This window comes from Grus americana, chromosome 21 (assembly GCF_028858705.1).
Source record: "Grus americana isolate bGruAme1 chromosome 21, bGruAme1.mat, whole genome shotgun sequence".
In the NCBI taxonomy this organism is placed as follows: Eukaryota; Metazoa; Chordata; class Aves; order Gruiformes; family Gruidae; genus Grus; species Grus americana.
The window spans coordinates 8,340,792-8,354,259 of record NC_072872.1 but is presented as its reverse complement, the minus strand read 5'-3'; the positions used below and the strand labels follow the sequence as shown (position 1 = coordinate 8,354,259).

Sequence of the window (13,468 nt, the reverse complement as noted above, 5' to 3'; positions counted from 1 at the left end):
GCCACACTAGCTCCTCCCTGCTATCAGATTCTTTACAGGCAGATATCCCCACTATTCTAACTCACACAAACACAGGATGTTCCTGGCCAGCCTGTCACCATTATCCAGCCTGTATGAAGGAAAAATCGGGGGAAGTTATTAACCAAACTCTGAGGCTGATGCGAAACAATGAGGGAACTAAGTTTAGCTGTGAAAGCAACCAGGATCCAGCTTTCACAAACCTGCAAGTTATTTATCTAAGGTGGGAAACATTATCAGAGGAGAACAATGCATGTGAATATGAAGGAGAGCACAATAACGACCGCAGGGCTCAGCTCCCAGCCCGTGCTCGCAGCAGGGGAGATGGAGGATAGCCGGCGACCGTCACACTGGAGAGGATGTCAGGCAGCGTGCGGCAGAACTCGCTGCATCATCATTCTGGAGCAAGGAATCCTAAGGGCAAGGAGTGACATCACTTTTTGCGGAGTTTAGCTATGGCTTTTAAGATAAGGGGGTTTGTAAGCTGGGGTTGATGCTCGTGAATAGTCTTGGTAGCGCTGGACCTAGCTGTGCCTTTCAAATACTCTGGGGTAAGAGCCCGACGGGCTGGCATTCCCGCTCCCCTGCCAAATGGGAAAGCTGTCCGGCAGCGTTTCCCATCGCTCTGCAGTGACTCAGACCCGAAGGAGATGCAGAGGGAGCAAGTGTCCGCGAGTTGTCAGAAGAGACTCGAGCAGCTGTGCAGGAAGGAGAGAACACAAGTTCTCCACCAAGCGACCCATCACCTTTCGGGGCAGGCAGAACTGAACTGTGACCCTCCGTTGCTCTGCACTTCCACGCTTTCTAGTTGGCATAAGGAAACAGCAGGCAGGTATAAAACGCTGCTGCTTGGATGCTGAACAATCCTTCTCCGCTTTGCACTACTGCCAACGACTGCACCCGGTGTGCCCAAAGGAAGAATGATGTAGGTATTCTGGCCTGCGAAAGGGGAGTTGGTCAGACCACACGAGGTGTCCAGACCTCCTCCCTGCTCTCCTGTTAACGCGAAAGGAACAGCAAGGCAGAACGACCACCGTCCTCCGACCGGGAACGAAATGAGAAGTATTTGAAAGTAACTGGTGGAAAACGGTGGAGTCTCCAGCTCCATCTCAAACTCCTTGGCATTCAATCAACACTGCATTAGAACTTCCCTGCGTTTACCTGGGGGTGAAAAAGCAGCGGGGAGGGTCGCAGGTACTTCTCCTTTAGGGCACCCACAGGGTCTGTCACCTTCCGCTTCTCCACCCTGCTGGACAACAACACAGAGGGTTACATACCTTACAGGGCTACAGGCAGCAAAGAAACAGCCAAACCATTCGCAGAGGCGTTTACATTCTATATGTCAGGCTTTGCTCCTATTGACACAAACGTCTGACTTCCCCTTCTACTGGATACCACAAATTATGACCCACAAGTTACCCTGCAAAAGGCACTGGAAGCGATATGAAAACAGAGCCCCTCCTTTGGGCAATATTTTTTTAGCCATCAGACTGACGACTAAGAAAACATTTTGATCTTTCTATGTGAGAACTAATGCCTCTGCTATAGTGGTTTGTAAATCTCTGCTGTCGTGAAGTGTCACCAAAAAAATTACATTTACAGCAAAAGCAACGTTTAAGTGGGAGAAGCTCTAGAGTCCGCAGCAGGCAGCCACTGCATGGAAAAAACCTGTCTTTATCTTAAGAGTTAACACTGCGCCAGACTTTGCAGCCCCAAGTGTGCTGAAATCCTTAGGTGTTCCATATTTATTTCCTCCCTTGCAGCTGAGGTATAATTTGCATTGAGTTTATATGCGGACAACAATTTACAAAATTAGGAACCGGTGGGAGATTTCTGAAGTGACTTAGGAACACGAATTCTTCTGACGTCACTTTGGTCCCTTCGAATATTCCCCACTTAGGCACTTCACTAGGCAGAAACGATCCTGAAGTTAGGCTCCTGTTTTCTGAAAATATCGGCTTTGCTTTCACACAATATTCTACTAGCAGGGAAACCGTGGCGTGGAATCACCCAAAAAGAGAAACGGAAATGTCCTCTATGGGAAAAAAGTGTTACGAAATTAGCTCCAATAAACGCAGCTGCATCTTTAAATTACCGGAATCGAGTCCATCTCAGCTAAACCAGCAGAAATCCAATAGTAAGAGTAATTTTAACTACATTAGTCCAGCATAAATGAGAGCAAATTATTTTGCTGCATTTCAGCTGATTGGTGTGTGGATCAAATTACCAAAGAGTTTAAAAGAAGAGTCATGCAGAGTGCTATTTAGCGAACTGTATTTAATCTGCATTTAATTTTTCTTAGGTAGGAGAAAAGAGAAGAGCTGGGTTTGAAATGCAGTCGTAATTACTGTGCTTTGGAAGGTACGTGTTTTTACGGGCAAACAGCAATCTGTAAAACAACACGTAAAAAGTTTCGCCCCGACACAGGTAAAGCCGTAAACCGCAGCAAGGAACACGCCGACCAGCGAAGCTTTACCCTCTGTGACGTGCCGAAACCAGGCGCGATGCCCAGGGGGACCCCCCGGACCTCGGCAGCCGGCGTCTCGGGGGACAGCCCCACCTGCATCAGACACCCGAAGCCTTAGCGAAGCGACAGCGTTTCACGCGGCTTTACCATCGCCCAGCGTCGGGCAACGAGAACGCAACGAGCGTGTACAGGCTTCCTCGTCAGAGCTGAACTCCGCGGTGACCAGAGGATTAAGCTGATCTTTTCAGCCCAGTGCCTGAGAACGTTACCTTAACGAGGCTGAGCTAAAAACTGCACTGATTTCAGGCTGTCTGGCTGCATTAAATTATATCACCAGGAGAAAATGTCAAGGATTTAAGTGGCCTTTGGGAGAAAAATGAAGGAGCCAAATGATGTGAGAGAGTCTGATAAAGAGAAGTTTAGAAACAAAATATTTCCATATTTTTTAAGCTGGGACTTGGAAGCTCTGCTGTTTAGCTCATTACATCAGAAGTCTGATTCGCAAGCAACTCCGCCACTGCCTTTCTATTTTAATATATTACTAAAACTATATGCATCCCGTGGAATGCAACAAACGATGCCCCCATCATTCACTTCCATCTGTCTTCTGGACCTTTACGGTTTTCCCGAGGCTGCTATTTTAATTGGCAGCGGCTTTTTCAACCCGTATTATTTTAACATTCCTACTGAGAACGCCCAGAGGTGGCAGGATCCTAAGCTAAGCCGAAGCTTTTGCCTTTCTATCCCATTTATTTATTTTTTTCCAGAAGTGCTTTTTACAAAAATAAATGCCGGACTATTTACATCATTACTTATTTTTCCAGGAGGAGATGACCACGGTGGGTCCCAGACAGAATACATTACACGTCCCGGGTTGTGATGTAGCCGTTTCCATCACAGATGGTAAGCATGTAAGCAAGCAACACGGCATCAACCCTGAGAGTGCTGGCAAAGCGAGAGACGCTTTCTTAACAGCAAGCAACGAGGGCTCACTAATCCTCATCTCAGCTGACAGTTCTTTGGCCGGGCTAGACATTGACATCATTTTTTCCCACAGTTATCAACCGTACAATAGCAGCAAGGCAGTGACATGGGTGCTGTTCTCCTGGCCTGCTTTTCCAGCCGGCAGCGAAGGCCACACCACCCGTTGCTGTTCGCAGTCCTTTGAACCCTCAAGCGAACCATCCCAGCGCTGACATAATCGCTCTGCGGTGACGCTGAGTCTTTCCAGCGCTAAGCAAACACCGGCTTCTGCAGCATATCCGTTAACTTTCCGGCAGGCCGGACCGCAGCCAGGCTCGCTACGCGACCCTGCAGCACAGGACCCGCATCCGGCTCGGGTAACGCAAGAACAAACCACTCGCTTCCAGGAACGGGCCGTTCAATTAGGGACCGAATCCAGGAGCCCTCTGGGCCAAACCCGCGTACCGAAAGGGACGGTGAAGCAGCATCCTGTCCTAAGGGAGAATCAATTGCCTTGTTAATGTCTAAATCAAACCAGTTCGGGATCCCTCTTTTCACCGCACTTCGCTAAAAACAAGCAAATAGTATTTGCTACGGGACAAACGCATCTCATCCGCGGCAGGAAGGGAACGAAGGCAGTGCCAGTGCCCGGATGGGTAATATGCAAACTCACTGGCACCCTCACCTTAAAGCTTAAAATAAGTTTCCTTTAGAAACAGGTTTTATAAAAATCTCTCCCCCAACAAGAGACTCAAGTCTGCCCTTTATATCGTCTTCTGAATTAATTCTTTCTGGAAGTTTAACTGGCATTTGGGTAACTTCATCCAGTCTGCTTCACACACGCCTAACGCGTTCAGCTTGTTCTAGGCATGACATAACAAATCGGGCCTTCCTCAAAACCCATCCATTTCAAGTGAAACCAGAAAACCCTCGTTATCTTCTCAGACAGATCGCTCTGCAAGACGTGTATCTGGCAGCGAAGTCGATAACAGCACGCTACCACGTATTTACACCGTCCTTGCTACCCAGACTTAAAAACGTTTCAAAAGGCTGGGTCCACAACAGCAGTTCCTACAAACTGAAAAACTCTAAGAAAAGGAATTAGAAAGAAAGAGGGGGTAGGAGGAAGAAAGGTGAAGTGGCTCACAAAAGGCCAGCAAGTAAGTCAGTGGGAGAGCTGCATTTCCAGGCTCCCAGGGCTCCTGACTCATTCCCAAGCCATGAGAGCCCGGGCTCCGAGGCATCTGAACTCTGCATTCTTATCGAATCAAACCTCTGGAATTTCCCCAGCAGAAGTGCCATCTTAGTGTTGGCTCGTGGGAGAGTCCTTAAATAGGTCAAGTTGCTTCTTTATCAAAATAAGGGTGTGTTCTTTATACATATTGATTATGAGTACTCCTTTCAAATATTCGCTTTCGATTCGGGAAATTCAGCGTGCTGTGACAAAGGAGAGAGAAGCACAGACGACAGCAGCAGACTTTCACTGCCCTTTCTAAACACCCTACATCCCGATCTGCCTCAAGCTGCGATGTCAGCTACCAAATTAGCTCGTAGGAGGAAACGCTTAAGGCAGGGTATGTTAATACCTGTATATGGGGTCCATGAAAAAGGGTGATGGCTTAGCGTAATGCAGGGATGGCTGCTGAGGCAGTTGAGACTGGGAAATCTTGGGTAAGACTTCACTTGCCATTAGCTTCCTTTCCCCATAAATGTGGTTTTTCCGTGGCTCTCTCCCTCCGTTCTGACTGGCTCGGATGCGGTTGCCAATGCTCAGATCCAGTGGCTGTTCTTCCCCTGAGGATGGGGCTGGCAGGACCTTGGGTGGCGGCAAGATTGGCTTAATCTCTTTTGGCTTTGTGGTGAGATCGAAGGGCGACTCTGAGCTGGTGCTGCCTACTTTGTGGAGGTCCCTGGGTGACTTTGGTTCTGCCTTGACCAGCAAGTTGTGATTGAGGGTCCGCTCCGTAAAAGGGTAGAGTGAATGGGGGAAATTGGGGAGGAACTGAAAAGGGAACATGGAATGATAGGGGAGCGAACCCATCTTTTTCTCCTGCATCCCCATAAAGCCAGGCCCAAAATATTTCTCTGCAATGGAGGCGATGGCTTTAATAGAGTCATTAGCTGCTCCCGTGGCAGGCAGCAGGTGCTCTTCGGGGGGAGGAAAGAAGGAATGCTGAGAATAGAAGAGAGGGATCTCGCTCGTGTTGTTGGTGGAACTTGCAGACACAGAGCTGCTGACGAAATCTGGCTTGCTCTCAATTTGTTTGCTCTTATCTTTTGTTTTGTCCCTGTCGCTCTCTGCATCACTGTCCAGATCAGAACCGGTGCCAGTAGTGGTGTCCAGATCCGTGCCTGTGGTTGTATTGACATCCTCAAAGTCACTGCCATCGGACATGTCACTGTTCCTGGCTTTGAGCTTCTCCAGGTAGGAGTTTTCCAGGCTGCTTTCACATTTCTCCTCTCCTGCCGTGGCCTGGTTGCTGTTGCTCACCGCAGAGATCAGAGGAAGTGCTGGGTTCCCAAGGGGGCTTGGAAGCTTTGCGTCTTGAGTGTGGTTGAGGGGACTTTTGAGCAGTTGCGTGGGTGGTAACAAGGGGGGCCTGGGGTATAGAGAGGGCGGGAAAATCCCTGGGAATCCTGGAGTGAGGGCGGGAAACGCTGGGGGGGCAGGTGAGAACGGAAGACCCCCCGGGTGCGGGCGGGATGGAAAATAATCGTTAAACCCCAGGCTGGCATGATTGAGGTTGGGAGAGGGCTTGGATTTGTCCATCATGGACGTGGGCGTCAGGGGGAGGCCAGGGGCAAAAATGCCCCCCGGGTTGTAATGGTTCTTGCCCTCGCAGAAGCGCCGGTGTTTGTTGAGAGAGGAGGTAGTGCTGAACATCTGGCCGCAGTCCTTGCATTTGATCTGGGTGCGACAGTCCGCGTGCATCCGCTTGTGACGGCAGAGGTTGGAGAACTGCGTGTAGGATTTGTGACAGACCTCACCTAAAGCATCAACAGAAACCAACAACAAAAGCGATATGAAATTAACAGGAAGCGGCAGGGAATTCCTCCGGAGCTTCACCACCGTCCCCACCCCTCCGCCCTGCCCGGCCATCCCCGCTCCCCGGGGACACAGGAGATAAAACGCAGCCATGGCTACGTTCCGGCCTGGATCTCCAGAAACCCGGCCCCGCGTTTCTCCTGCCAAGGCCTCCCCCCATACTTTCGGCACGCCGTGTAGTTCCCCTGTGTGTCAGCTCCCCCCGTATGAAATCAGGCTCCCCCCGTATGAAATCAGGCTAACGAGGCCAGCCGGTCTCCTTGGTTTGCAAGCACGTGGGAACAGCCATCTCCATCCTGAAACGTTTATACAGGACTCGGCCTCGCCGGGCTGCGATCCTGGCTACGTTTCGCAAAGGAAGAGGCAGCCCTGGGAATCCTGGCCGAGGATGCGGGAAGAGCGGCGAGGGGGAGCAGGGGGGCAGCAAGCAACGCTCCGCCTGCATCCCGGCCATCGCACGGGCCGGACTCACAGCGGCCACCAGCCCACCGGTGACACCACCTTTCCCTTTCAATAACCCCCTTCCTCGAGAATCTCTCAACAAGCGACTCTACAGAAATCTGAGGGGATGTGCTACTCCTGCTCAAACTTTTTTCTTTTAATTTTGAATGAAGATAATCATGCGTTGTAATTATTATATCTATTTATATTAGCTGGTCCGCTTCCCCTGTAGTTCTGGCGTGGCAGGGAGCACTGAAAGCTGAAGGGAGAAAGACATTGCCTCATTTAATCAAACCTACCCTTTCTTTAATGCCATTAATAGTAAGTAACCACTCCATAGGGATGTTCTATAAATACTTTGCCAGCCAGGCCTCAGTTCAGCTAGAAGCGGGGAGAGATCTTGTATTCGTTAAATTAGTAAGAGACACCCTAGCAATGCTATAAGTCAATGCTACGTCAGCATTTTCTTTAACGACCTGTAAATACCAAGCTTTCAAAATGTGAATTTTTATGACCTCTTTCACCTACAGACTTTGCTGGTGTGGAAGGAACAGGGCAAAGTAAGAAAAAAATCCCACCCAAACTTTGCTGTATATCAAAACACTGTAACTTTTTATTATCTGATGCCTCTTTCAACATAGGAATAAATCCTAATTCTTAGTGAATTAACACACTTCTTTCACCGGAGGACTGCTGTTATCACCATTTCATAAACATGGGAACTGAGACAAAGAGAGGGAAAGTACATTGTTCGGAGCTGGGCAGGCAAGGACCCGAATCCAAATTCTCCTGACATCCAGTCCTCCACCTCAGCGTCCGTCCTTCCTCCCTCCCTCCCAACTTCAACTGACAGGTACACGCAAGCGTGACTTTCCCTGTATTTTTTTCTAAATCCCTAGGATTTACATCAGTGCTTGAATATCAAATGAGTGCCAGGAGAATATTTGACCGGCAGCTCTGAAAACGTAAGGGGAAGCCCTTTCTACTGAAATTCAAAGCAAAGATGACTGAAGTTTAACAAATTTGACATCGCAGTTCACACAAGCACCCCAAAACTCGGTGGCCTGTCACGGATGGGTCTGCTGTGCCTAGTTTCTGACTGCACTAGATATTTAATATGAACCATCTTTCCTCAGAGTATTTCAGCCTTTCTGCTTTGGACCCAGCTACAGCAAGGAGCTGCAAAGGAAGCGCAAACAGAAGGAGAAGAGTTGCACTGTTTGAGTAACAGCTTTTTGAGTATGCTAGAGCAATCCCTTAAAAACTTGTGTCAGTTCTTCTGAACTACTATTACTGTATACATAGAGTTTTATGGCTGTTGCATGTATTATTTTAGCTACCTTAGACTTTCAAAGAAAGGGTTTATTCTTTTTTTTTTTTTTACTTGAAATGTTTTCTTAAAAAATACCTAAACAGAGTCCTTAAAGGAAACACTACTCGATTCATTTTCCATAAAGCTAACAGACACAACAATCTCCGTTTCTATAGAAATTTAAGCAGAGGGATGTGTCAGCATCCGCACAACACACAAGTCCCACAAACTAGTTCTGCGTCTCCGGGCTGTTCCCTGCTTCGCTGTTGCCAGCGACGTGCCGTCCCCGCCAAGCTGAAGGCAGGACAGCCACCTCGCTGCTGCCTCTCTCGGACGCGATGCTCCGTTAACTGCGCGGCCCTCGGTCTAGAGTGGGAGAGCATTTTTCTTGTCCTGCTTCTCTATGCAAAGCCAGCGTCTTTAGGGTTGCGGGAGCAACTCTGCGTGTCCAAATCAGCAGGCAGGTGCAAATACTTCCATGTGCAAGGATACCATGAGTAAGCTCCCTCTCAAATTACTAACAATATCTGAAGAAATGTCACATTTGGGTGAATTTCTTTAAAAGATGTTTGTATATCTTTCTTTCCAGAACAAAATGACCTCTTTCTGATTTTAAACCACCTCCCTTGCCATGTGCCAAGGGATGCTGTATTGTGGTTTAGAAGATACAAGTTTGTAATAAATGGCTTATCTGCTTAAGCAGATCGTGTCACAACAGAGTGCACCTTCTGTCAGTTTTCACTGGCTCAACACGCGTTCGAGGGTTTGCGTTATTTCCATTGTACGCATTCACAGTATTAGAAAAAAGAAGTTCTAGTGTTCCCATGCGGCAAAACTTTATGAGAAGACTAAGGATAACAAAGGCAAAGTCTTCCAAGGGAATCAGGTTCCTTTCTTCTATTTTCCACCCCAGGAAGAGTTGCTAGATACATACGATGCTGCACGAAATTCCCTAAAGAAAAGCGCGACAGGTATGAGAGCTCACATCATCATTCTAAAATAAGGACAACTGGAAAATTTTTGTTTAAGTCTCCAGTTATGCAATAATTTAGTAACTCTGCCTGTACTGTCCTCTCTTGCTGTTCTGTGTTCTGCAACTATAAAGTTACAGTCTAGGGGTTCTTTTAAAGCCAAGTATAATAATGTAAAAAACAAACCACCCCCCAACACGCACACAAACCCTTTTCTTCCCTTGAACAGGAAAGAAAAACCTCCCGGTGAATCCTGCCTCGCGGCTCCCCCGAAGTTGCTAATGGATTCCACATTCGCGCAGGTGACTCCACCTGGCACATCTGAACCAGGCAGAATCAGTCCCGAGTTGTTTTACACACTGATTTAGACTGACAACTCCCTAATTCTTATGAGGTGAGAGTGAGGAGATTATGAGAAGAAATCATTCATCTCAGTGCAGCAATACTACCAGATTCAAATTATCTCTTTCATGTGCCCGTCATCAAATGAAAGATTGCATCAAAATGAGCAATAAGAGTATTTTTTCTTCCTCCACCAACACCCATCTGATTATCTCAGAACACATTAATGAAACGAGTCTCCCAGGATACTCTTGCATACTGTTCCCATTATACCAATTGGGGAAAAAAAGGCAGAAGTGGGTTCAGTGGCTTCCCTACCGTAACATCAAAGCCTGGAATCAAACACAGATCCCGTTCTGTGCTTGAACTGCGCCGTCTGAGCAGTGTCAGGAAGTAGTCCCTAAAGCTTCTATAGCTTTGTAGTGACACAGTCCACTTTTCCGCACAGTTATCAAAATCCAATAGGTGCCGTGTCAATTAAAAAAATATACAACGCTGAGAATGACAAGGGATGAGATGAATGGCTCTCAAGGGAAAATGCCCTTTTGGAAATACTCCACTAAAGAGAGCGCTAAGGACACGGGTAATCTGCTATTTATTTGGCTTCCAAGCATTGTCTAGATGAAACATGCAGTAAATAAAGAAGGAAAAAACTCTTTTTAAAAATCACCTTTTTCTCCTTTGACTCCTGAGACTATTCCAAATTCTTTACAATGGCTACGGGATGTTAGGCACCCCAAAAACATTTCGATCAGGCTGTGCCAGCTATTTATTTATGTCACCAAAATGAACATTCAAAAATTATTAAGGAAAAAAAGGAGAAAGAAAAGATATGAGAAAATGGCATCGCCAGGACTGCTGAGAGTCTCAGCTTTTAACTTGTCAAGAAAGTCAAAAACTGCCATGAATGTTTACTGAAAAAACAGGGAGCATGCAAAAAAAAAAAAAAAAAAAAAAAATTGCTGCGGAATTTCATCTTGTGCTCTGACCTATAAAATTACAGCGGCGGCTCACAGAGGGACAGCTAGTACTGGGGGGCCCCCGCAGGATACGTGCAATTATAGCAAAAGCCAGAGCTCTGTGATGGCCGTGACAACTTACATATGAAAGGTTTGACAGTGCTGTGAATGTGCTTGTGTTGTTTGAGGCCAGACGAGGTGGCAAAGGTTTTGCCGCAGTCCGGGCAGGCATGGGCCCGCGCGCCAACGTGCTGGGAACGGATGTGCCGCTGGAGGTTGCTGGGGTCGGTAAACACCTGAAAGAGAGAACGCGTTGAGGGAGGGGAAACAAAGCAGTAGGGAGAAGAGCGTATATACGTGACAAGCTTGGCTATTTTTTTTTGGTTTGTTGACACTGCAGCTCCTGGGATGAGGAGTGCAGGACGTTCACCTACCGCTGCAAACGGGTAACGACCCGAGCCGGGCTGAGCCGCTCTCCCACGCGTGCGGTGCTCGCAGTTTACCAGCTGTTTGCTTACCCACATCTGCCCCGCAGAGTGCTCCCCCCACCCCGGCAGGCTCTCCCATACCCGGGGAAAGGCCGAAGGCGAGCTGCTCGGGGCAAGGCTGAGCTCCACACCCAAGCTGACGTGCTGGGGCCAGCTGAGCGCACCACTCTGCTTGTGTTACCACACCACAGCCGGGCCACCGAACCGTGCTGGCGCAGGTCACCCGTCCTCCGGACCCCTTCCCCCGGGTCCCAGCGCCCTCTCCCAGGCAAAGCTGCCACCGTGTCCTGCACCGTACCTTAACACAGTTTTCACATTCAAACCGTTTCCCACTGTCGTGAGACATTTGATGACGAATCAGGTTGGATTTCCAGTTGAAAGCCTTGGGACACTGGTCGCACTTGTACTCCCTCTCCTCGGTGTGGATTACCATGTGCTGCTCCAGGCTGGGGAAGAGAGACAGGCTGACCGGGCATGGCCAGCGGCAGCCCACCGCCCGCGCCGGCAGCCAACGGAGCCCAACTCCGAGCGCCCACCTGAACCGGGCACTGCCTGCCTGGGCGTATACTGTTACAGCACTCCTGCCCCGTGTCAGGGAGGTTTGAAACCGAGAGAGGTGATCGGAGATGGCGATAGAGAGGCTGCGAGTCCGGGGGTCTGGGGGGGTTCCAGAACTAACTGCTGCCGCAGAGCGCGACTGCAAAAGCCTTTGGGAAAAGGAGGTGAGCAGCGCATCGACCGTGAGAGGTGCAGCGACACGCTCGTACCATTTTTTTTCTGGCATTTATTTCACAGATGGAAGCTGCCCTATTCTGCCTCAAAACGTCGCTGCGTTTTATGATACTTCTTATTAAATACCTGAGTCTGTTTATAAGGGGGAAAAGGAAGGTAAAACCAGACCTGGCCCTGCAGGTTCCTGACGGGAAAAATGAGCACTTTGTGATCAAGACTTCTATGGCATCCCCACAGGGAAAGACAAGATATTAGCTGCTGCTGCTGAGACTATCACGTTGCCGTTTTGGTGGGCACAAAGCCCGCAGCTTCCCAGAACACAGCAACTTAACATTGGAAAGAAACACGATAAGGTGCAAACACGTTTCACTTCTAAATGTCAGACATCTTTTATTACTTAACTCGGCAATTTCAACTTCTGCCAACTGGCAGCCTCTCCCAAACCAGGAGGATGATGGCAAACCAAAGTGGCTGCTGGAACGGGGCCACGGCAGGGACGGCTTCTCAGAGGAACGCACGGGGTGCTCTCTTTCCCCTTGCCCAAGTACCATCCCCAAGCATCAACACTGCTGGGCCACCGACCCGGGTGTGACGGCCGGGGAAGGCACTGCCGGCGGCAGCGGGGCAGGCGCGGAGCCTGGGGAACCCTTCTGTTGAAGACCGAGTGCTGTAAAACGTTCTCAGCCAGCTGGAAATCCTGCACCTCTCGGGCCAGTCCTCAGAAACAAAGGGAGAAAATCTGTGTCCTTTGCTGCCTGCAGTGTGGTTTAACAGGAGTTACAAATACTCCTCACTGTGAATTCTGATGAAGGACAAACTTATGTGAAATCTACTACAGCCTGAAATCCCCTACAGATTGACATTAAACCGTTCCTATGGAACTTTAAAGCACGGCTATATTTTTTATAGGAACATTAAAACTAAACACTACTGGAAAATCCTGCCACTCTTCATTAAACGCTACAGGACAACTTCAAGCAGATAACCCCTGGGCAGTTCCACGGAGCCCGAGGGCGTCAGAGACCTAGGAATCGACTCAGCCTCACACACTGTTCTGCTCTCTTCAGATGCCTACGGGGACCCGCATCGCCCGGGGGCTGCATGCCACAGGCACCCTGGCACCAGCAGGCACCCGCCTGCTCAGCGCCACAGCAGGACGGACCCAGCACTGGGGTCCTTTAAATTCCCAGTAGAAGGGCTAATTGCACTGACGATTCACCGGCACTGAAATCTTCGTGCCCTGAGGGCACTTGCTGGCACAGAAGAAGGGCCAGAAGAAGGTGGCTCCATCACAAGCGGGCTTGGTGGGACTGCAACCCGCCTGGCAGCTCCGCACAGGAATCTAAGCTGCCACCAGCCTGCTACTCCCTTGAAGAACCTCCTCTTCCTTCAAGTCGGATAGTTAATATTCATGAACGTGCCCCTTATAAACTGCCAATCCACTGATTTTAAAGAAGCGATATTCATTTTGCTAAAGAAATGGTGTTCTTAACACTACAAAATTTTTTACACGTACAAAGAAATATATACCTTTCATATACATATACAAAAATACGTTCCTGTTAACTGTGATTTATGAGTTTATTTAGAGCAAATATGGACAAACTAATATGCTGTTTAGAGGGAAGTACCTACTGGGATTAGCAAAACATTTATTTATTTAGTCAGCTGCTAAATGCTCAATTTCAGTTCCCCAGTGGCACTCTTGATTTGATCTGTATTAACTTCT

At 48.6% G+C, this 13,468-nt stretch overlaps 1 protein-coding gene across 3 annotated transcripts in view; it reads right to left on the bottom strand.

Moving 5' to 3' along the window:
* The window catches only part of PRDM16 (PR/SET domain 16), a 346,792-nt gene that overhangs the window by 23,904 nt on the left and 309,420 nt on the right, over positions 1-13,468 (bottom strand). For 2 of the 3 annotated variants that reach the window (XM_054801016.1, XM_054801018.1), the window contains exons 7-10: positions 11,306-11,453; positions 10,662-10,815; positions 5,035-6,436; positions 1,180-1,267 (exon numbers count right to left, since the gene is read on the bottom strand). In XM_054801016.1, coding sequence (XP_054656991.1) covers positions 1,180-1,267; positions 5,035-6,436; positions 10,662-10,815; positions 11,306-11,453 — 1,792 coding nt within the window. The remainder of the gene's footprint in view (positions 1-1,179; positions 1,268-5,034; positions 6,437-10,661; positions 10,816-11,305; positions 11,454-13,468) is intronic. The other variant, XM_054801017.1, reaches the window with a different exon arrangement.